Raw genomic sequence first — 24,492 nt, forward strand, 5'->3', positions numbered from 1 at the left:
GCCAATGGTGAAATCCTCTCACCCCTCCCAAATCTGCCTCTGCCCTCGATTCTGTCTCCTCGGGAAGAGGAGAAGGCCAAACTCCCCCCAGTGCTTCCAATGCAGCGCCTGCGAGATGGATACACTGCCAGGCTATCCTGTGACGACTGCAGCCACCTCACCGAGGCCGCCACGAGACGACTGCAACCGAAAGCTCAAGAGGAAGCTGCTGGGCGAGAACCGTATCGCTTACCGAGGCACTCGGTGCCGGAGGGGCTGCTCTGGAAGCCTTCGTTGCAGTCGCACTGGTAGCTGCCCACAGCATTGACGCAGCGCCCGTTGGGGCAGATTCCCGGCTTGGTGCGGCACTCGTTCTCATCTGAGGGCAGCAAGGAACGAAAGGAGGAGGTTAGAAGTGGGACAAAGAGCGAGCTTCACGTTTTGTTATGGGCCGGTTCAGTGGCCGTGAGGTTGAACTATACACCTGAGGGGCAAATTTCATCTCTCCGGGACGTCAAAGCACCGCACAGGGCTTGCAAACCTGATCCGAGTTAACTCCACGCCTGCTGTCTTTTGGGAACGGTTCCCACGACTCAATAGGAAATTATACAGAACTTGCCAAAGGCAAAATGTAGAAACGAGACATTTATATTCCACCAAGTGTCCGTTTCTTTAAATGTAGCCTTTACATTATGTACTGTTGAAACTCGAAAAACTGGAATATTGTGAAAAAGTCCATTTATGTAAGCAATTGTTTTCGTTAGCGACTGCAGTTTAATATATGAGATAGACTCATGACACGCAAAGCGAGATATGCCAAGCCTTTGCTTGTTATAATTGTGATGATTATGGCATACAGCTGATGAAAACCCCAAAGTTGAGATTGTTAATTTGGGGTTTTCATCAGCTGTATGCCATAATCATCACAATTATAACAAACAAAGGCTTGACGTATCTCGCTTTGCATGTCATGAGTCTATCTCATATATTAAACCCCAGTAGCTAATGAAATGACAAACGTAGACAGCATCTTAAAAAGCAAAGACATCACCTTGCCGACAAAGGTCCGTATAGTTGAAGCTATGGTTTTCCCAGCAGTAATGTACGGAAGCGAGAGCTGGACCATAAAGAAGGCTGATCGCCGAAGAATGGATGCTTTTGAATTCTGGTGCTGGAGGAGACTCTTGAGAGTCCCATGGACTGCAAGAAGATCAAACCTATCCATTCTTAAAGAAATCAGCCCTGAGTGCTCACTAGAAGGACAGATCCTGAAGTTGAGGCTCCAGTACTTTGGCCACCTCATGAGAAGAGAAGACTCCCTAGAAAAGACCCTGATGTTGGGAAAGATGGAGGGCACAAGGAGAAGGGGACGGCAGAGGATGAGATGGTTGGACAGTGTTCTTGAAGCGACTGGCATGAGTTTGGCCAAACTGCAAGAGGAAGTGAAGGATAGGTGTGCCTGGCGTGCTCTGGTCCATGGGGTCACGAAGTCGGACACGACTGAACGACTGAACAACAACAACAAGCTAATGAAAACAATTGCTTAAGTAAATGGACTTTTCCACGATATTCTAATTTTTCGAATTTCACCTGTATGTTCACAGGAGAACCATTTTATGCTGCTCAGAGTTCTCTGGAGGAGGAAGGACTTGATGCAAATGAAATAAGCAAATAGATAAACGGCCCTTCTGGAGCCAGAGGGTCCTGCCCGCGTGTTTCCCACCGCTGTAATGAGGACTAGAATGCTGTGGCGTTGCAAAGAAACAAATGAAAAGGGGGCCACCTGTGCAGCCTTCGCCATCTGGCCGGCGCTGCATCCCAGGGGGGCAGATGCAGGCGAACGTTCCGATCAGGTTCTTGCACATCATCCCATGCGATTCGCAGTCGTGCATGCCCTCGGCGCATTCGTCCAAATCTGCGGGGGAAAGGGGTAAAGGAGGGCTGGGTGAGACACAGGAGGGCATAGGCTGGGAGGCGAAACATCAGCTTGGCACACAGAACTGTTGACATCCAGAGGGCATGGGGAGACCAGCTGGCTTGCCCCCAGGGGGCATTGCAAGGTAAATTGGTACCCGGGGGCAAAAAAAAATTGTCAAACCCCCCCCCCAGGTATGGGAAGGTCAGGTGGTACCTGTTGCGGAAAATTTATTGTCCACCCCCCCATTGATTCCCCCCCCCCGCAAAAAATGGTTTTACATTATTTCATATTTTCTTACAAAGGAATAATAACAAGTAATAATAATAATAATAAACTTTTATTTATATCCCGCCCTCCCCGGCCGAAGTCGGGCTCAGGGTGGCTAACATCAGATACATAACATTGGTATAAAACCAAACAACAATTAAATTACCTCCTAAAACACCTCAGAATCAAATTAAAGTCTGATTAGATGGCTTTCCACAGGGTTAGGGTTGGGAACAGTAAAGTGTTATCTGAACTGAAATTTCAGCCTTCACGACATAGGAAAACAGCCAAGCGAACAGCTATTTTGGCGGAGGAGGGTCAAGATATTAACCGATATGCATGAAATTTCATCTATAGCTATATAATCCCTAGTATAGTAAGATAAGACCTTCGGAGCAGGCATTAAAAAAAAAGCCTTCATAATTTGTCACCCCCTCCATTATGGAATCCGGGCCAGCCCACCCACCCCTTCCTTTGCTACACCCCTGCTTGCCCCCAGCTGTATCAGGCCCTCCCCGGCCGAACCGCCGGGCGATCTCCGATCTCTGGTACAACGTAAGTATCGACTCAGGATTCTCTGAAACCCCCGAGACCTGAGTGCACTCTATTTGCAGAATGCGCCGCACAGACACGAGAGGCTTGTAGGAGCGTATTTTCAAATAGTTTATTAAGCATAAATCAGGACAGATAGAGACATGGCGTCTCTCCTTCGTCTTCTCAGAGAGAAAGAGTCTAAAAGCAAGAGCTATACACAAACGGAAGTTCCCGGCAATCTGTGCTGGTGTGTAAACAGACACACGTAAAAGCCCCATGTCTGCAGCTTAAGGTGGAACGGAATCTTAACAAGGACATCCCGGGTTCAAAATCCCTGCCACCGTCAATATAGGGCTGGGAACGTCCTCTGCCTGAACTCCTTTGGGGGGGTCGCTGCCAGCCAGTGCGAGCAACACTGAACTAGATGTAGCAGTGGAAGATGCAGACAGGCAGAGGTGATCTAGGGACAATCCGTTGAGCTTCCTCCTCACCTTTGCACATCCTCCGGTCGTCCCGCAGAGTATAGCCAGACGGGCAGGTACAGTCGTAGGAACCAAGAGCGTTGATGCAGCGGAAAGCACAGAGCAACGGGTTCAAGGCGCACTCATTGATATCTGGGCGGGAGAAGTTGCGGGAGAGAGGGATGGGATGGGGGTCAGGTAAAAGGGACTGTCACAGCCATTTTTAAAAAAATGTATGATTTTGATTAAATTTTCTAATTCACATTTCATAGAATCATAGAGTTGGAAGAGACCACAAGGGCCATCCAGTCCAACCCCCTGCCAAGCAGGAAACAAAATATTCATCATGTAGCTGCAGCCCTCTAAGATGCTGGCTACCAACGTGAGTCTGACCAAACTGCGGGAGGCAGTGGAAGACAGGAGTGCCTGGCGTGCTCTGGTCCATGGGGCCACGAAGAGTCAGACATGACTAAACCACTAAACAACAACAACATATAAAGGTAAAGGTAAAGGTAAAGGGACCCCTGACCATTAGGTCCAGCCGCGGATGACTCTGGGGTTGCGGCGCTCATCTCGCTTTACTGGCCGAGGGAGCCGGCGTACAGCTTCTGGGTCATGTGGCCAGCATGACTAAGACGCTTCTGGTGAACCAGAGCAGCGCACGGAAACGCCGTTTACCTTCCCGCTGGAGTGGTACCTATTTATCTACTTGCACTTTGACGTGCTTTCGAACTCCTAGGTTGGCAGGAGCTGGGACCGAGCAACGGGAGCTCACCCCTTCGTTGGGATTCGAACCGCCGACCTTCTGACCGGCAAGACCTAGGCTCTGTGGTTTAACCCATACATTCACACCATACACCCTTGCATATTTTACACGAACTAAACCATTCAGTCTTCCATCGTTACATCCATCAAAACTTATCTACACTGATGGATGTATCTTCAATGCTACCAATGTTTTTAAATGAACACAATTTTCGCCCATATATTCAGTAAACACTTTCCAGTCTTCTCTAAACGTAAGTTCTTCTTGATCTCTTATTCTACATGTTAAATCTTCAAGCTGAGTGTATTCCTTTTTTTTTAATTGAAAAAATTACATACATTCTTACATAGGAATTTCGTTCATTATTTCCCCCCAAAATGTAGTCCGGCCCCCCACAAGGTCTGAGGGACAGTGGACCGGCCCCCTGCTGAAAAAGTTTGCTGACCCCTGATTTAATACAACCCCTGGCAACGCAGGAATACGCAGCTGTCCCATGCCATTAAAAGCATTGAACCCTCAAGCAAACCCACCTCCCCCCCCAAGTCCCCACTAACCTTCGCAGGTCATCATAGGCCCTGGTTCAAACCCCTCCCCGCAAACACACTCGAAGCCCCCCACCACGTTGGTGCACGTCCCGTTGCCGCAGGGGTTCCCGATGGAGCACTCGTCCGTGTCTGGTGGCGGCGGGGAAGGAAGAGGAGACAAATGAAAAAATCGGGGGGGACACCAAGTCAAGATTCGCAAGAGCTGGCCATTACTGGTACAGACATTAAAAAACAAGACTTTAAACTTTTCCCAACATGCAGTGACTGCGGCGAGAATCTTAATATCACAGAAATGGAAACGAGAAGAAACTCCGACAAAGTAAGAATGGTTACAGGTGGGTAGCCGTGTTGGTCTGCCATAGTCAAAACAAAATACAAAAATTCTTTCCAGTAGCACCTTAGAGACCAACTAAGTTTGTTCTTGGTATGAGCTTTCGTGTGCATGCACACTTCTTCAGATACACGGTAAGAATGGGCAGTGGAATTACTGGAGTATGCGGAATTGGATAAAATGACGGGAAGAATCCGAGAACAGCGGGACCATAAACTCATCCAAGACCGGACTAAATTTACGAATTGTTTAAAAGACAATGGTATTCAATCAAATACGTTGATAGGACTGCGAGAAGCTTTGTAGATTATCGAAGGAATGCCGTTGTAAATACGAAATTATAGCGATTAAGTTGGATATGACGATTTGAAGCAACGATTGAGTTGAGAAGGTAAGAAAAAAAATAAATTAATTTTTATCATCTACAATACTGTCTTATTTATTTTTATAGTACAGCACATTGATTATGGCTTTCGTTTTATGGATCAATGGCCTCGTTAGATAGTAAAATCCGTGTTCAATTGCTGTTTTAGCGGTCGTTTTTAATAGTCTGGAACGGATTAATCCGTTTTGCATTACTTTCTAGGAGAAAGCGTGCCTCGGTTTTGCAACGCTTTGGTTTCGGAACGGACTTCCGGAACGGATTAAGTTTGAGAAACGAGGTGCCGCTGTATATATGGGGAAAGTAGACGAAGTGGCATTTAGGTCTGCCACCCCTACCTGTTCTGCATCCCATATACATTCCCCCCCTACACACTCACCCACACAGTTCACCCCGGTGTAGTCGAGGTTGTAGCCAAAAGGGCACTCGCAACGGAACGAGCCGTCCGTGTTTATGCAGTTTCCGTTGATGCAGATGCCCGGATTTTCGGAGCACTCGTTCACATCTAGAAAGGGAGCGACACCGCGAATAAAGTCCTCTGCCTGCTTTGTTGCCGTCAAGTCCCCGTCAACGTGGTCCGTGGTCGGGGACAAACACGCAGGGATCCCAGGAGTCACAGGCTTCCCAGTCCACAATTGGGGAGGGCAAGGACCCGAACCGAGGGATTCAAGCGGATTCCGACCCGGCGAGTAGAATCGCAGAGTTGGAAAGGGGTGGCCCGAGGCTCGTCCAGCCCGACCCCCTGCAATCACGGCTGAGGAATCCCATTCGGCCTCTGCTTAAAAGGCCGAGTGTCTCTGGGGAGAGCATTCCACAACCGGGGAGCCACCACCGAAAAGGCCCGTTCTCTTGTTACTCACCTTCCCTGGTATCCCCGGGTCCAGGAATCGCACCGTGACCGTAAGGGCACAGCTCCTGGAAAGCAACTGCAGAGAGAAAGAAAGAGAGAGAAGGAAGCATGCTTATTTTCCTCTTTCGTTTCAATGGGTCTACTCTAAGTTGCAAAAACCCACGGTGCTTTTATCTGCTGTTATCTTTTTACGGCTTTTCATGTTGCAGCTCTAGCTCTCTGGAATGAATTACCAGTGGGAATCAGAGAGGAGACCAGTCTGAGGTTGTTTAGGTGCACACGGAATACACCTGCATTGTGTGCTTGTTGACGTTCTGCCATACTCAGAAGAGCCCCGCTGAAATCCATAGACTCTAGACTTTAAATGCATTCAGGTCAAGCGTCTGCTCTGAGTGTGACTTGGTAGGCTGCATCTGCCCGTCTCTGCGAAATGATCACATGAGCTCATAGCCTCCAACATTTCTCTGACAAGAACAGGGACGTACTATTCCACACCCTCCAATAATTCTCCGATGAAAATAGGGGTGTCCTATTCCACACCCTCCAACATTTCTCTGAGGAAAATAAGGACGTCCTATTCCATACCCTCCAACACTTCTCAGATGAAAATAGGGGTGTCCTATTCCATTCCCTCCAACAATTCTCCGATGAAAATAAGGACGTCCTATTCCATCCCCTCCAACATTTCTCAGATGAAAATAGGGGTGTCCTATTCCACACCCTCCAACATTTCTCTGATGATGATAAGGACATCCTATTCCATCCCCTCTAACACCTCTCAGATGAAAATAGGGGTGTCCTATTCCATCCCCTCCAACATTTCTCTGATGAAAATTGGGACATCCTATTCCATCCTCTCCAACAATTCTCTGATGAAAATAAGGACGTCCTATTCCATCCCCTCCAAAACCTCTCAGATGAAAACAGGGGTGTCCTATTCCATCCCCTCCAACACTTCTCTGATGAAATAAGGACGTCCTATTCCACACCCTCCAACATTTCTCTGATGATGATAAGGACATCCTATTCCATCCCCTCTAACACCTCTCAGATGAAAATAGGGGTGTCCTATTCCATCCCCTCCAACATTTCTCTGATGAAAATTGGGACACCCTATTCCATCCTCTCCAACAATTCTCTGATGAAATAAGGATATCCTATTCCATCCCCTCCAACATTTCTCCGATGAAAATAGGGACATCCTAAGGAAAAGCAGGACATTCTGGGATCAAATCAGAAACCGGGACGGCTTCTGTAAATCCAGGACTGTCTCCGGAAAATAGGGAAACCTGGAGGGTCTGTGAGCTTTGTGCACTGGCACCGCTTCACAACTAGCAGGTGGGGTGTTGACCTTTGGAATCATGCCAACTGAGGCAGCTGCTTCAAACCACCTAATGGGTGGGCCGGCCCTGAATCCAGTTCACCTGCAAACTCTCTCCATGCCAGCCTAGCCCAGCTGGGTCACCTACCGTTGCCCTCCTGCGGGCACAGCTCACAAGGGTCTCCCCAGCCTTCCCCGGGCATCTTGCTGCAGCAGCACCGGGCCTTGGTGGTGTTGAAGGCCTTGGGCACGGAACATTTGCCGTTGTCAAAGCGTGTGAAACAGAAGCTTTGCCGGGTGTCTGCAGGGTGGAGGAAGAGCAGGGCACAGGCACAATATTATTGCTGTTCATTCCTTCCCCACCCACCACTGGTGATAATTTTACTCTTTAAGCTTTCTCGTAAACCTATTAGGGCTGGGCGATACCTGTTCTCCCACATCATAATACAGTGGTAACCTCGGACGTCCGTTCCGGGAGTCCGTCCGACTTCCAAAAAGGCCGGAAACCAAGGCGCGGCTTCCGATTGGCTGCAGGAAGGTCCTGCAGCTAATCGGAAACTGCGGAAACAGCGCCGGACGTTCAGGCTCCACAGAACGTTCGCAAACCGGAACACTCGCTTCCGGGTTTCGATCGTTCGGGAGCCAAGACAGACGGGAACCAAGGCGTCCGGGATCCAAGATACAACTAAACATTGTGATACGGCGGTATTTTATGACGCTGAAAAGGACGCAGGGAGGAGAAAAGAAGAAGGCCATTGCCATGGAGACCATGAGCACCACTGTGCGCAGCTTTTGCCTCTTCCAAAGTCGGAAGAGGCATGCAAACGAGGCACCTGCCTCATTCGCCGCCATTGCCTTGGCACGGAGGCAGAGGCAGGGGGCCAATTCTTTTTCCTGGGGGGAATCGATCAGCAGAGAAGCAGGGGTTTAAGGAAGCCCAATCCACAGATGATCGAGCCCCTGGCCTCCAGCTCCCACGAGATGGAGGAGCTGTGGCTTCGTTAAACTGCTAGCTGAGGCACGGGCAGCTGCATGCGCCCCCCAGTAAAAAGTAAAGGACCCCAGTAGTAATGTATGGAAGTGAGAGCTGGACCATAAAGAAGGCTGATCGCCGAAGAATTGATGCTTTTGAATTATGGTGCTGGAGGAGACTCTTGAGAGTCCCATGGACTGCAAGAAGATCAAATTTATCCATCCTTAAAGAAATCAGCCCTGAGTGCTCACTAGAAGGACAGATCCTGAAGTTGAGGCTCCAGTACTTTGGCCACCTCGTGAGAAGAGAAGACTCCCTAGAAAAGACCCTGATGTTGGGAAAGATGGAGGGCACAAGGAGAAGGGGATGACAGAGGACGAGATGGTTGGACAGTGTTCTCGAAGCGACTAGCATGAGTTTGGCCAAACTGCGGGAGGCAGTAGAAGACAGGAGTGCCTGGCGTGCTCTGGTCCATGGGGTCACGAAGAGTCGGGACACGACTGAACAACAACAAACAATCACCAAGAGGACAGCATGGTCCCAGAGGAGGTGGGGGGATGGACACCCAGCCAGGGCAAGATGGGGAAAGCCGTGCCGCTGGCTAGTCACTCACCGAAGCAGCGCCGGCCGTTGTCTGAGAGCACGAAACCAGGTGGGCAGATGCACTGGAAGCTCCCGGGTGTGTTGGTGCAGGTTCCAAAGAGGCAGATATTGGGCTCCTCCTCGCATTCGTTGATATCTGTTCGCACCAACAAAACAGGCTAAAACAGCTAAAAAACAACGGGTTGTCTCCAACGTTAGTCCTTCTCAAAATGAAATAAAAGGTTGCCTGGGGTCATAGAATCATAGAATCCTAGAGTTGGAAGAGACCCCAAGGGCCATCCAGTCCAACCCCCTGCCAAGCAGGAAACACCATCAAAGCATTCCTGACAGATGGCTGTCAAGCCTCCGCTTCAAGACCTCCAAAGAAGGAGACTCCACCACACTCCTTGGTAGCAAATCCCACTGCCGAACAGCTCTTACTGTCAGGAAGTTCTTCCTAATGTTTAGCTGGAATCTTCTTTCTTGTAGTTTGAATCCCTTGCCCCGTGTCCGCTTCTCTGGAGCAGCAGAAAACAACCTTTCTCCCTCCTCTATATGACACCCTTTGATATATTTGAACATGGCTATCATATCACCCCTTAACCTTCTCTTCTCCAGGCTAAACATACCCAGCTCCCTAAGCCGTTCCTCATAAGGCATCGTTTCCAGGCCTTGGACCATTTTGGTTGCCCTCTTCTGGACACGTTCCAGCTTGTCAGTATCCTTCTTGAACTCTGGTGCCCAGAACTGGACACAGTATTCCAGGTGAGGTCTGACCAGAGCGGAATAAAGTGGTACTATTACTTCCCTCGATCTAGACGCTATACTCCTATTGATGCAGCCCAGAATTGCATTGGCTTTTTTAGCTGCTGCATCACACTGTTGACTCATGTCAAGTTTGTGGTCTACCAAGACTCGTAGATCTTTTTCACATGTACTGCTCTCAAGCCAGGTGTCACCCATCCTGTATTTGTGCCTTTCATCGATTTACACCAACAGGTCTACTCTGGTCAGAGGCGAGTCAGCTGCAACACAAATATACAGTCGTACCTTGGTTCTCGAACAGAATGCGTTCCACGACTGGCTCCAATTGGAAGCCACGCCAGATGTTCGGCTTCCAAAAATCGTTCGAAAACCAGAACACTCACTTCCGGGTTTCGATTGTTGGGGAGCCGATTTGTTCGGGAGCAAGGCGTTTTGAGATCCAAGGTACGACGGTTTGCCTGTTTATGGAACAGCTTCCTTCAAATCATTTCCCCAGCTTATTTTGGCAGTTGCGTCCAGCGTTAGCCCTACTCAGAGTAGACCCGGCGGAATTAAAGGACATGACTGTCTGGGTACCCAGCTCAGTGGTAAGGCTTTGGGTACAGAAGGCCCCAGGTCCACTCCCAGTCGTGCTGGGAATGTTCCTTTTCCTGAAACCCTGGAGAGCAGCTGCCCGTCAGTGTAGACGACATTGAGCTAGATAGACCAGGCAACTGCCCATGTTCTCAACTTAGATCCATTCATTTCAGCTGGTAGAATTCAATCGGGCACAACCCGCCGGATTTACAGTATATCTCGTCGATTTTGCCTTATTCAAACTCACAGAGATTTTCTGCAGCAAAAAACAAACCACGGTTTACCGAGCGCGGCTTCAGCCACAACAAACCGCGGAGGAGCAGCGAAGAAAGAGCTTTGAAAAATGGAACTTACCGATGCAGTTGTCGTTTTGGACCTCGTAGCCTGGCGGACAGATGCAACGGAAGGAGCCTTCTAGGTTCTGGCAGGTTCCTGGAGAGCAAGTCCCGGGGAGGCTGACACATTCGTTGATGTCTGCGAGGAAGAAGGAAAGCGGGTCAGCATGGGGATGTTGGGAGGGAGTCAACAGATTCCAACACCTGCTCCTTCCAGTCTGTTCCTTCTTCTCCCTCTGACCACTCATTGTTGTCCTGCCACCAATCCCTGGGCTCTGAGCCTTCTTCCGCTGGGGGTTCCCCGGCTGGTGCCTCCAACCACTCCTCTGCCCCCAGCCAGTCCACCCTGAATGACAGCCCTGAATGACTTAGGGCTAGGATACGTCAACAAATAGCCTGATTCCTTATATCCCAGTTCAATCACTGAGATGCACGAATGTCCTTGGGTCATTCCCTGAGTTGGTGAAGTTCATTGGACAATGATGAGACATCGAGCCTTTAGTGTCATTGGCCCAGTCCTGTGGAACTCCCTGCCACTAGAAATTCTTTTTTTTTTTGACCACCTTAAATAATTCTTTATTGGTTAAAATCATAAACACACTTACATATACCTCACATACATTTTACATCTTCTAGAATATATACATCTAATTTCTATTACATTCACACATACTTAAACTTCCAATTATCCTCTTTGCATTTTGTATTATTACATTTGTATATTGTACAGTTATGTATATCAATTATTTCACAAATTTTTCTTCCTCTTATTTCTTTTCATCTATATCCAGGTTCAGTCAATATCTGCCTATAGGATTCCGTTTATGCCACTACTCTCTAGGTATTCTTTAAATAAACTCCATTCTTTCCCTACAGTTTGTTTCGTTTGTCCTCTTATTTTTCCAGTTGTCTTAGCTAATTGTAAATATTCTAACATTAAGTTTTGCCAATCTGTCATGGTTGGTACATTTTGGTTTTTCCAATTTCTAGCTATTAGAACTCTTGCCGCTGTTACTCCATACATACATAATACTCTTTCTTTTTTCTTTATTTCTTCTGGCAAGATACTTAATAAGAACATTTCTGGTCTTTTTCTGAATGAACATTTTGTCAATTTTTTAAGTTCTTCGTATATATCATTCCAATACTTACAAATAAGAGGACACGTCCCTGCCACTAGAAATTCAGAAGCTTTTCTGCCAGCTTTTAAAATCCTGCTGAGAACTTTTCTGTGATGTAGGCCATTAAGAAGGCATCCCTCCACAACGGTTACTTGGTGTCTATTTTTGACCTTCTAAATACAGTCGTACCTTGGTTTGCGAATGCCTTGCGAGTCAAACGTTTCGGCTCCTGAACGTCGCAAACCCGGAAGCGAGTGTTCTGGCTTGCAAACGTTCTGTGGAACCCAAACATCCGGCGCGGCTTCTGCAGCTTCTGATTGGCTCCAGGAGCTGACCTGCAGCCAATCAGAAGCCGCGCCTTGGTTTCTGAACGTTTTGGAACTTGAACGGACTTCCGGAGCAGATTCCGTCCAACTTCCAAGGTACTACTGTATGGTTTTTTATTGTACTGTTGAATATTTCATTGCAGTAAACGACTCTGATATATCTTTAAAAGACACCGCAGCATATACCGTATTTTTCACTCCATAGGGCACACCGGACCATCGGGCGCACCTCGTTTTTAGAGGAGGAAACAAGGAAAAAAAATTTTTTTCTGGTTTTCCTCCTCTAAAAGCCCTGTTTTTTTTGAGGATCAGCTAAAAGTTTTGCAGTTTTTTTGCAAAGGGAAAAGCCCTGGGTTTTTTGAGGAAGAAAAGCAAAGAGGAAAAGCCCCGTTTTTATGTGGTTCAATTCACATTTCTGCAGCTTCTAAAGGAAAGGGAGCCTTTTCTACAGTTTCCAGACAGGTAATCTAATCAGCCAGTCACATGTCGATGGGGAAACAAACAACCTCCCTCTGCAGCACATTCAACAATGGAGGGCGGGGCTGAAAGGGAGCCAGGGACTCTTATCTCTCTCCCGATCTCTTGCTGACCAGCTGCTGAGCGGGGTCCTTTCAACACCCCCTTTTCTCTTTGTAAAATAAAAAGCACAATCTGCTTTTGTCCCCTGGGCAGTTCAGCTCCAGGGACCACCATTCGCTCCACAAGACGCACAGATATTTCTCCTTACTTTTCAGGAGGGAAAAAGTGCGTCTTATGGAGCGAAAAATACGGCAATTATTATTATTATTATAAATGAATAAAACAGATAGAATAAAGGATCCGGAAGGCACCCACCGACACAGTTCTTGCCGTCTGGCGTGTGGTCGTAGCCCTCCTGGCAGAGGCACCGGAAAGACCCGATGTTGTTGATGCACTGCCCGTTCCGACACACCTGCCCCGCCAGAGAGGAGCATTCGTCGACGTCTGTGTGGGGGAGAGTGAGTACATGAACGGGAAAGACACCGGAAAGGCAGCCCTGAACAGGGAAGCTTTTTGAGGTGTAATGGATGCAGCCCAATCACTTTCTCAATCTGGCCCATGGATGGTCCAGGAATCAGCGTGTTTTTACATGAATAGAATGTGCCCTTTTATTTAAAATGCACCTCTGGGTTATTTGTGGGGCCTGCCTGGTGTTTTTACATGGGTAGAATGTGTCCTTTTATTTAAAATGCACCTCTGGGTTATTTGTGGGGCCTGCCTGGTGTTTTTACATGGGTAGAATGTGTCCTTTTATTTAAAATGCACCTCTGGGTTATTTGTGGGGCATAGGAATTCGTTCGTATTTTTTTTTTTCAAAATATAGTCCGACCCCCACAAGGTCTGAAGGACACTGGACCGGCCCCCTGCTGAAAATTTTTGCTGACCTTCAGCCCAGTATCCCTGAAGGAGCGTCTCCACCCCCGGACACCGGGGTCCATCTCCCGAGGGCCTTCTGGTGGTTCCCTCACTGCGAGAAGTGAGCTTACAGGGAACCAGGCAGAGGGCCTTCTCGGTGGTGGCGCCCTCCCCATAGAACGCCCTCCCATCAGATATCAATCAGATGAAGAACTAAACAACCTTCCGAAGACATCTGAAAGCAGCCCTGTATAGGGAAGCTTTTAATTCCCGACGTTTCATTGTGTTCTTCGATGTTTTGCCCCAAGGCTCCCAGAGCAGCTGGGGCAACCCAGTTATATGGAGAAGGGGTACAAATAATAAATTATTATTACTGATTCCTGCATTAAAGGGGGCTGGACTGGATGACCCTATGGATCCCTTCCAATTTTATGGAACGGTTTCCCTCGGGAGGTTGCGGACTCTCCTTCCTTAGAAGTTTTTAAGCAGAGGTTGGATGGCCATCTGTCCTGGATGCTTTACCTGAGATTCCCGCACCGCAGGGGGGTTGGACTGGATGACCCTCGGGGTCCCTTCCAACTCTACAATTCGATGAGTCTATAACTCTACAGGCCTCCGATTCTGCGGATCTATTCCAGGAGAAAACGCCCGAGGAGGGTGGGAAGCTGGGGCAGGGAGGGGTGGTGGCTTACGAAAGGGGGTGTGGCCTGCGGAGAGTCCCGAGGGCCAGGCGGAAAGGCTTGGAGGGCCACACTTGGTCCTCAGGCCCGAGGCGTCCTGCCCTTGCTCTTACCCATGCAGTCGTTGTTGTGGGTCAGCTCAAAACCGGGGAAGCAGAGGCAGTTGTAGGAGCCGACCGTGTTCTTGCACGTCCCGTTCCCACAGGGCTGCCGGTCGCACTCGTCGATGTCTGCCGATGCAAAAACAGCGAGAGGGGATTGACGTGACATCAATGGATGCACTTCAGAGCCTCCGAAGCAACCGTAAGAACAACCCTGCGGAGCTGGCCAGAATGATGAACTCTGCGTTGTATACAGCCAGCGCCGGATTTGCGTATAAGCTAAACAAGCTATAGCTTAGGGCCCCACTCTCTTGGGGGCCCCCCAAAAAAATTAAAGGGAAAAAACCCCACTTCTGCATATTACCTAAGTTTTTGTATCCATCCTTCCTTTGCCGAAACTTCTGCTTCTGTCCACTTTGGCGCGAGTAACATTCTTAAAATCCCCATCACCCCTGACCACTGGTCCTGCTCGCTAGGGATCATGGGAGTTGTAGTTCAACAGCATCGAAGTTTGGAAAAGACAGCTCTTTGTGCAACACGCATGATCTCCATGCGCTGGATTTATGTACCGGTATAAGCTAAACAAACTATGGCTTAGGGCCCCACTCTCTTAAAATTAAAGGGGGGAAAAAACCCACTGGATGTACATTTCCAAAATATAAGATGTGTTGTGTAGGCTCCTGTGATGTAAGTCATGGGCCCCGCTTGCTAGCCTGCTCCCTAAAATATCACTGATTTGCTCCTTTCTATATATAGGGTGCCTACATTCCGCATGGACTGGTTGCATGGCACCATGCGCAAATGGCTTGAGATACCTGTTAGGTCCATCAATGACAATCTAGCATATATTGAACACAAAAAACAGAGGCAATTTGTTCTTGACAATGGACAGCTGGACATATAAAGGGCCCCATTACCTTCAGTAGCTTAGGGCCTCATCAAACCTAAATCCGGCCCTTAATGTAGAAAGTGGGAAAGTGTTCCTTTTCTTTTCTTTTTGATAACAATTTTTTGATTTTCAAAAAATAACAATACAAAAAAAAACCACAGGGAAAAAAATCATAACCAAATCAAACCATAAATTTGGGTTAACTTTCCTCCACTCCCCCTCTTATACTTTTTAAGCACGTCCATAAAACCTTATATACTTAACAATCCAATTTTAAAACCTTCTTCATCTTACTACAAGTGACTTTTAAAAGTTACAGCAATGTAAAAAAAAAATCTGTACACAAAGCTTAAAAAATACGCTTTAAACAATTGCCCCCCTTTTTTGTAATAATTTGCCCTGCACAGTCCAATAATTTATTTTGCCAGTCTTCTTCATTTCTTTAAACACCACCCATTAGTTTTCTTTTTTCTTTCAAAGCCATCCAAGTTGGTGGCCATCAAGCGGCAGTGAGTTCCCCTGCCCAACTGCAAAATCGGTAGCATGCAGACAGGCCTGGGGGAGAAGAGGATCCCTGATCGCCAAGTTCCCTACTCACCCATGCACATGGTCAGATCCCCGGTGGCCTTGAACCCGTTGAAGCAGATGCAGATGTAGCTCCCTTCCGTGTCCACGCAGTCGCCGTGGCTGCAGACGTTGGGGATCTCCTGGCACTCGTTGCGGCCTGGGGAAACAAGGGCAGGAAACCGACAGCCCAGGTGAGTGACCGAGAGAAGCCAGCATCTCAGGTACGACCTCTCTGGAGGGCAACCTGCTGTTAGGACCGTCCTACTCTCGTGTAGGACCCCGGCAGAGACACATGCCCGACCGGCATGTTCTCTCCCTCCTGGGAGCTTCAAAAGCTTTCTTCAGCCCAAACATCACAGCGACTGATACCAAAAAGCATCAGCACACTTAGGGATCCGCAGAGTATTTGCAGTTTGCGTAACAGAAATCAGTAGCACAGCATTTTGGCTAATCTACGTTTATTTGCGTATAACACACTCGGAGCATTTTGACTTAGCTCCTTCCTCTTTCTCATCAGACAGCAAAGAGAGAGAGAGAACGAAGGACAATAGTCCCACATCACGGAACACAGTAATACGAAAACATCCTGTCTCTGTCACTTCCCTCTCCGTGGAATGAAAGCATACACCAGGCACCCCCAAACTGCGGCCCTCCAGATGTTTTGGCCTACAACTCCCATGATCCCTAGCTAACAGGACCAGTGGTCAGGGATGCTGGGAATTGTAGTCCAAAACATTTGGAGGGCCGAAGTTTGGGGATGCCTGGAGAGGAAGGGCCGTAGCCTATGCAGTCAAGTACAACATTCCTTGTTTTCCTAGAGTGGACATGCAGGGGGATGTTTGGACCAGCCAGTCGAAAACTTCCTGTTTCCTCCTGGGCTGAGACATACTCCCTCTTGCATATGACTAGAGGTGGGCGTCACCTTACCTGTGCAGGTAACGAAAGCACAAGGCACGTAGCCCCCCTCCCTTCTTCGCCATCTTCCTTTCGTTGTGTGAGCTGCAGCGACTGCCAGTCTGCAGGCACTGGGATTAACCCCCCTCCAATATGGGGTAGATCCACATGTATATATATCTGTAACTAAGTCTGCCTTCAGGGATCCAGCTGTGAACTGATGGTGTGAGTAAACTAATTTTATATATCTTAAATAAGACTGTGGTGTGTTTATTCTTTTAAGAGGGAAATAAGGGATCTTACCAGGAATCTCTAAGGGTGGCGCTATGGTCTAAACCACTGAGCCTCTTGGGCTTGCCGATCAGAAGGTCGGTGGTTCGAATCCCCGCAACGGGGTGAGCTCCCATTGCTCGGTCCCTGCTCCTGCCACCCTAGCAGTTCGAAAGCTCTGGCGGGAAGGTAAATGGCATTTCCATGCGCAGCTCTGGTTCACCAGAAGCGGCTTAGTCATGCCGGCCACATGACCCGGAAGCTGGGGCCCCGGAGAAGGGGCGGGGATCAGGAATGCTTTCAAGAGACACTGAATCTGTTAACTGTCTCTCCCCTGGTGTTTCTTCTTCCCGCTGCTCTCCCAATATTTCCCAGCTTCTCCCCTCTGCAGCCTCTGAACTATGCCCTTCTGCAAACCACCGTTCTAAATCTATACTGTCTCTCTCTTCTCTGGGGAGTGCAGGAAGAGGAAGCGGGTGGTCTCCACCATTCCTCCTCAGTCCAGCCCGACAGGCTGCTCTCTGCCTCCTTTTCTCTCCTACACAGAACTGGAATTAACGGGAAGGGGGTTGTTCGACTGCCGCAAGTGAAGCCCCCCACCCCCGGGTGCAAAGGAGCGCCCTCCCGACTTACCCACGCAGGCTCCGCTGGGCGACAGCTTGTATCCAGAAGAGCACTCGCACCGGTAGCTCCCAGGGCTGTTGAGGCAATCTGCGTTTCTCTGGCAGAGGTTCTCTCCGCTGCTGCATTCGTCGATGTCTGCAGGGGATCGGAAAGGGAGCGGGGGGCCAGGAGCAAAACACAACTTGATTCATCCCACTTGCTTGGGGCATGGGCTCTTCCAGGCACATGCTGATAAGACTGGCCCCCCCAGGTAGGGACGAAGCCTGGGTGCACTCCTGGCTCCTCGAGTCCAGTGGCACATTGATATGCGATTGTTCCCATGATGCATGGACAAAATTGTGGAATGAATGAGTTTGAAATTTACTTCATGTGTAACTTTGAAAGAAAATGTATATAAGGGCCATTCCATTGTCACGGGTGGGACACTTTGACCATGTTTTTGGGTATTCACACATGTGTAACAATGTAAATACACATAAAAATTAACAACCCAAATTTAAACTATGTTCTTAATAACATGCTGAACATTTTACTAAATTTTTTTTTATTATTTTTATGGATATTTGTGACAATTTTATCAAATGTTAAAATTGTTGTCACGGGTGGGACAAAAAAAGGACATGGAGCCAAACGGGCTGCTGCGGACATGCGCAGTCTGCCCTGACTCCCAAGCCGCCACCCAGCACCCCATCCGAGCGGCGACTGCTCGCGTGGAAGGGCTGCCGGGCGGCGGCTTGGGAGTCGCACTCGTGGGGGGTGGGTGGGTGGCGCAGAGTGTCACCCTCCCCAGGCTGGAACCCGGGGCGGACCGCCCCCAACGCCCCGCATTCGCTACGCCACTGTGTGTGCGTGCAGCCGCGCTCAAAGCTGTGTTGCTGCTCACGAGGCAGGGCAGGACGTGGACGGGAAGAAGAAGAAGAGTTTGGATTTGATATCCCGCTTTTCACTACCCGAAGGAGTCACAAAGCGGCTCACATTCTCCTTTCCCTTCCTCCCCCACAACAAACACCCTGTGAGACGAGTGGGGCTGAGAGACTTCAGAGAAGTGTGACTAGCCCAAGGTCACCCAGCAGCTGCATGTGGAGGAGCGGGGAAGCGAACCCGGTTCCCCAGATTACGAGTCTACCGCTCTTAACCACTACACCACACTGGATGGGCAGGGAAAGCCTGGCCGATCACTGGGAAGGGGACGCATCGCGATGTAACTCAACCCTGTTCGGTTCCACAAGTTGCGTCGAGTTTCATTTTGTCACCCCACTCATTGATGGCACCCGGGGCGTACCGCCCCCACCGGACCCCCCCCCCTTCCTCCACCAGCGCAGATACACTCAGCCCCTGGGGTCTCGTTCCCCGCGACCCACGAACCCCTACCTTCGCAGATGAGCAGGATGTTGTTGTAGCTGAAGCCAATGGGGCACTCGCAACGGAAGCTGCCGATCTGGTTGATGCAGACCCCGTTGGTGCAGATGGCGGGGATCTCGCTACATTCGTCGATATCTGCGGGAGAGGCAGTGCTTTTCACCCCCGCCAGACCTTAGTTATGGCCCCTCTCAGGTGGGCACCATTGCAATCCAGCCTCCACCTCCCCCCACCGTTTCTTGCCTTTACGTACTTCCGAGAAGCCCCAAACGAACATTTCAAATCAAAACAGAAGCCTACACTGCTTCTTTTTTTTAGAGATCTAGGACTCCAACTAGCCTCAACTGGTCAAGCTACAGGGCGAAGGAAATTCATACAGTGGTACCTGGGTTCGCAAACGCCTTGGTACCCAAACGCCGAAAACCCAGAAGTGTTCCGGTTTCCGAACGTTTTTTTGGAAGCCGAACGTCTGATGCGATTGTTTCCGGGGCTCCTGCGCCAATCAGAAGCTGCGCCTCGGTTTCCGAACATTTCGGAAGTCAAACGGACTTCCGGAACGGATTAAGTTTGGCGCTTCTGTCTCTGCTGTTTATTTTGCGTTTTCGTTTTTGAGGATTTTTCGGTTCATTTGTTTTCGCGACTGCGCGGAACCCGCTTCGGCTACCGATTGATTGATTGATTGTGTGACTGTGGAAATGGATAAAAGCTAACCACCCACCCCCATCCAAACAATGACTATCATCAGTGCAGGTAAGGAAAAAAAATATAATTTAAATTTTTATAATCTATAATACTGTCTTATTTCATAGAATCATAGAATCCTAGAGACCCCAAGGGCCATCCAGTCCAACCCCCTGCCAAGCAGGAAACACCATCAAAGCATTCCTGACAGATGGCTGTCAAGCCTCCGCTTAAAGACCTCCAAAGAAGGAGACTCCACCACACTCCTTGGCAGCAAATCCCACTGTCCAACAGCTCTCACTGTCAGGAAGTTCTTCCTAATGTTTAGGTGGAATCTTCTTTCTTGTAGTTTGAATCCATTGCTCCGTGTCCGCTTCTCTGGAGCAGCAGAAAACAACCTTTCACCCTCCTCTATATGACATCCTTTTATATATTTGAACATGGCTATCCTATCACCCCTTAACCTTCTCTTCTCCAGGCTAAACATACCCAGCTCCCTAAGCCGTTCCTCCTAAGGCATCGTTTCCAGGCCTTGGACCATTTTGGTTGCCCTCTTCTGGACACGTTCCAGCTTGTCCGTATCCTTCTTGAACTGTGGTGCCCAGAACTGGACACAGTATTCCAGGTGAGGTCTGACCAGAGCGGAATATAGTGGTACTATTACCTCCCTTGATCTAGACGCTATACTCCTATTGATGCAGCCCAGAATTGCATTGGCTTTTATTTATTTATTTTGTAGTACAGTACATTGATTATTGCTTCCATGTTATGGATCAATGGTCTCGCTAGATAGTAAAATTCATGTTAAACTGCTGTTTCGAGGGTTGCTTTTAAAAATCTGGAACGGATTAATCCGTTTTGCATTACTTTCTATGGGAAAGCGCGCCTCGGTTTTGGAACGCTTTGGTTTTGGAACGGAATTTCCGGAATGGAATAAGTTTGAGAAGGAGACTGGGGTCTGGGGTTCACTTACCGATGGGTTTCCCAGTGTGAATATCAATGATGAATCCAGGGGCCTGATTGCCACACAGGATCTGGTATTCAGCTGCAAGAGGAAGCAGGAAAGAAAGATTTGCTCATACACCTCATTGCATCAGGGTGCAAGAGACATTCTCTTTGCATGACCTCAGGTGTGAGCTGAAAGCAGCCCCGTATTGGGAGGTTTTTAATGCTTGATATTTTCTTATCATGTTTTTAGATATGCAGTAAACCGCCCAGAGTGGCTGAGGAAACCCAGCCAGATGGGCAGGGTATAAATAATAAAATTGATTATTATTATTATTATTATTATTATTATTATTATTATTATTAATCAACTCAGGTTCAGCAAAGAGCACTTGAATATCCCCAATTTAAACGGATCTATGCCTCTGACTGTGTCAGAGATGCAGGATTTTTTTGCATGTGAGCTAGTTAGCAACTCAGGTTTAGCAAAGAGGACCTTGGTTTGCAAGGTTTTCCCTCCACTAATGGGATTGCCCGTGTCTCCCGCTGTGACTAGCTGAAAGGTCAAATTTCTTGCAGTGCTAGGTGTGAGCTGACCGGTAACTCTAAGCAGCACGTCACGGGAGATTTCGGTGACAAGGGAAGACACCCAACCAAACATACAGAGGGTGAACTCCCTCAAAACTACACGGCTAATAATGACACATGCGTCTCGGCGAAGATTGCGCCACTCTGCCTGCTTTCTTAGTTCAGGCCTTGTACGTAGCAGGAAGACGTCCAGCCAAACATACAGAGGGAAAACTCCCTCAGAACTACACAGCTGCTATTCGCACATGTGTCTCAGGGAGAGCATTTTCGTGCGGGGCTGCTCGCTTACGGCTGGCCGGGGTGGGGCAGGGCTCGCAGGGCTTGTTCCAGGCTTTCCCGATGTTGTACGAGCAGCAGCACATCTTCTTGGTCATGTTGAAAGAGAGCTCGTTCTCGCACGTGTCGTTGTAGTTCCGGTAGCAGAGGCTCTTCCTCATATCTGGAGAGGCGGAAAGAATCGCTCAGGCTGGCGCAAGTCTGCATTGTGGCGGCAGCTTCTCTCCCTCCTTCTCTCTGCAGCCAGCGAGGGACCCTTTCCCACGGGTATGATCTCAGGCTCGGAAGCAGGGAGACGCCTGCCTCGGCATCTGAGTCCCCGCTCCGGAAAAGGATGCCTCGCTGACTGGCTGCAAAGCCGAACAGCTTCTCTCTTGTGCTTGGCCCCCACAATTACATCATTTGGCTCCTATGCCTTGTTGGCCTGTGGAACCCGCCTCCCACAAGCTCTGTGACAAAACACCTTGCTTCCCTAAATCCTACCGATTTTCACTGGGATGCTGGACTAGACGAATCCACCCGCCCACCTTTATGACAATAACTGTTGTTAGTTTTCAGTTGCAACCAATCCAATGGTAGCCTCAATATAACAATGCCAAATTATAACACAATTGCAAATCCCAATCATTCAGAGGCCAAATTATATAATTTCAGTTACAGGTAGGTAGCCGTGTTGGTCTGCCATAGTCAAAACAAAATGAAAAATAAAATAAAAAATCCTTCCAGTAGCACCTTAGAGACCAACTAAGTTCGTTCTTGGTATGAACAGACTTACAAGAACAAACTTAGTTGGTCTCTAAGGTGCTACTGGAAGGATTTTTTTTTATTTCTTATTTTGTTTATTGTTTATATAATTTAGGTGACCCCCTCCCATGCGCAAGAATTGGTGGTTTGATGATTTACTGAGTTTCTGCGTCCAAAATCTTACTCATCTCAACTACATTCCAGTCAAATTAGCAACCCCCTTACACAATGACCTCAATATTAATGACATCCATTCCTCTCGACACATTAAATGATTTACAGGTGAAACTCGAAAAATTAGAATATCGTGGAATGGTTCATTTCTTTCAGTAATTCAACTTAAAAGGTGGAACTAGTATATGAGATAGACTCATGACATGCAAAGAGAGATACGTCAAGCCTTTATTTGTTATAATTGTGATGATTGTGGCGTACAGCTGATGAGAACCCCAAATTAACAATTTCAACTTTGGGGTTTTCATCAGCTGTGCGCCATAATCATCACAATTATAACAAGCAAAGGCTTGACATATCTCGCTTTGCATGTCACGAGTCTATCGCATATATTAAACTCCAGTAGCTAATGAAAACAATTGCTTACATAAATGGACTTTTCCACGATATTCTGATTTTTCGAGTTTCACCTGTATAAACCCATAGCTGAATGCCCCTTATCCCGATACGGCAACCAAGGGTCTCCGGACACCCTCACAACCAAGTCCTCAATTCTTTTAAGCTCTGCGTCCCATTTTCCCAGCTCTGTGCTGCCTTTTCCTTGCCGAGGGCTGCATCCCCAGAGCGTACAGAAACGCCGTTTACCTTCCCGCCGCAGCGGCACCTATTCATCTACTTGCCCTGGTGTGCTTTCGAACTGCTAGGTTGGCAGGAGCAGGGACGGAGCAACGGGACCTCACCCCGTCGCGGGGATTCGAACCACCGACCTTCCGATCGGCAAGCCCACGAGACTCAGGGGTTTAGACCACAGCGCCACCCGATTCCCTTCCCCTCTGTGGTAGCCTGTTGGGGGGCCACATGGCATGGGTGGGCATGGCCAGAGCGCCAGTGTTGTGCATCTCCGGAGCCAAATAAACACCCTCCCCCATTTTCTCCCAATACCCCTCTTCTCCCCCATTCCCTCCTTGCCGAACCAAAGTCCAGACGAGTGGCTGGCATTAGCCCACCCCTTGAGGCAATCCCTTCCTTCGTACCCATGCAGTTGTTTCCTCCGTTGACTTGCATGTACTCTGGCGGGCAAACACAGGTGTAATTCCCCAGGGTGTTGTAGCAGGTCCCCGGACCGCAGATCCCTATGTGAGCCGAGCATTCGTCAATGTCTGGAGAAAGAGAGAGAGAGAGAGAGAGAGATGAGAGGGAAGCAGCCAATGGGAGGGTCCCGATGTTTGTTCGTTTTCTCCACAAGCCCAGCCATGACAGTCATTCATCCGGCACCCTTTGCTCTGCGGGCGTACCTTCGCAAATGCGGGTGTCCTCATTCAGGTAGTAGCCCAAGGGGCATTCGCACTGGAAACTCCCAAAGGTGTTGACGCAGTTTCCGCCTTGGCAGAGGCCCGGCAGCTCCTGACACTCGTCGATATCTGTGCGGGAGAGAAAAGGAACAGAAAAGGGGCATCGATGGTTACGGCCGGCCCTGTCGTTTGGCACGATACTGTACTTACAGGTGAAACTCGAAAAATTAGAATATCGTGGGAAAGTCCATTTATGTAAGCAATTGTTTTCATTAGCTACTGGAGTTTAATATATGAGATAGACTCATGACACGCAAAGCGAGATATGTCAAGCCTTTGCTTGTTATAATTGTGATGATTATGGCGTACAGCTGATGAGAACCCCAAAGTTGAGATTGTTAATTTGGGGTTCTCACCAGCCGTACGCCACAATCATCACAATTATAACAAATAAAGGCTTGACATATCTCGCTTTGCATGTCATGAGTCTATCTCATATATTAGTTTCACCTTTTAAGTTGAACTACTGAAAGAAACGAACCGTTCCACGATATTCTAATTTTTCGAGTTTCACACACACACACACAAATAATTTTCTGTTTTACAATTTAAAATACTCATTTAAACACCCTTAAGATATCAATGATTTCCCTTCTTCTCGTACATGGTTCATTTTGCATATCATAAATCCCTGCATATTTTGCAAAAAAAACAAACCTATACCATTCGGTATAGTTCCATTATCGCATCCATCAAAACTTGTTTACACTGTTGAATTTATCTTAATGCTGCCAGCGTTTTCTTTTTTTTAAATAGAAATAATTTTTATTATTTTAAAACTATAATAAGTACAAAGCATAAAAATAAATTCACATACATTCAATCTTTGCCGTGACTTCCCTCAGACCTTTCAAACGGCTTTCAAAATTCTATCCTCCTTAATCTGTCATTGCTTATAATATCATATGCATATTAATCACTGTAAAATTTGTAATTACAATT

The 24,492-nt window shown here is 48.2% G+C and overlaps 1 protein-coding gene across 1 annotated transcript in view; it reads right to left on the reverse strand.

Annotated features, from left to right (window-relative positions):
* FBN3 (fibrillin 3) overlaps positions 1 to 24,492 on the reverse strand; it is a 127,274-nt gene that overhangs the window by 13,082 nt on the left and 89,700 nt on the right. Inside the window, exons 38-55 of the mRNA XM_033136571.1 lie at positions 23,494 to 23,619; positions 23,233 to 23,358; positions 21,294 to 21,443; positions 20,445 to 20,516; positions 18,803 to 18,928; positions 17,441 to 17,566; positions 15,675 to 15,800; positions 14,200 to 14,316; positions 12,867 to 12,995; positions 10,605 to 10,724; positions 8,941 to 9,066; positions 7,503 to 7,655; positions 6,044 to 6,109; positions 5,563 to 5,688; positions 4,480 to 4,599; positions 3,190 to 3,312; positions 1,763 to 1,894; positions 233 to 358 (exon numbers count right to left, since the gene is read on the reverse strand). Of these exons, the coding sequence (XP_032992462.1) occupies positions 233 to 358; positions 1,763 to 1,894; positions 3,190 to 3,312; positions 4,480 to 4,599; positions 5,563 to 5,688; positions 6,044 to 6,109; positions 7,503 to 7,655; positions 8,941 to 9,066; positions 10,605 to 10,724; positions 12,867 to 12,995; positions 14,200 to 14,316; positions 15,675 to 15,800; positions 17,441 to 17,566; positions 18,803 to 18,928; positions 20,445 to 20,516; positions 21,294 to 21,443; positions 23,233 to 23,358; positions 23,494 to 23,619 (2,190 nt within the window). The remainder of the gene's footprint in view (positions 1 to 232; positions 359 to 1,762; positions 1,895 to 3,189; positions 3,313 to 4,479; positions 4,600 to 5,562; positions 5,689 to 6,043; positions 6,110 to 7,502; positions 7,656 to 8,940; positions 9,067 to 10,604; positions 10,725 to 12,866; positions 12,996 to 14,199; positions 14,317 to 15,674; positions 15,801 to 17,440; positions 17,567 to 18,802; positions 18,929 to 20,444; positions 20,517 to 21,293; positions 21,444 to 23,232; positions 23,359 to 23,493; positions 23,620 to 24,492) is intronic.

The sequence above is a fragment of the Lacerta agilis genome, chromosome 18, assembly GCF_009819535.1.
Source record: "Lacerta agilis isolate rLacAgi1 chromosome 18, rLacAgi1.pri, whole genome shotgun sequence".
Taxonomy (NCBI): Eukaryota; Metazoa; Chordata; class Lepidosauria; order Squamata; family Lacertidae; genus Lacerta; species Lacerta agilis.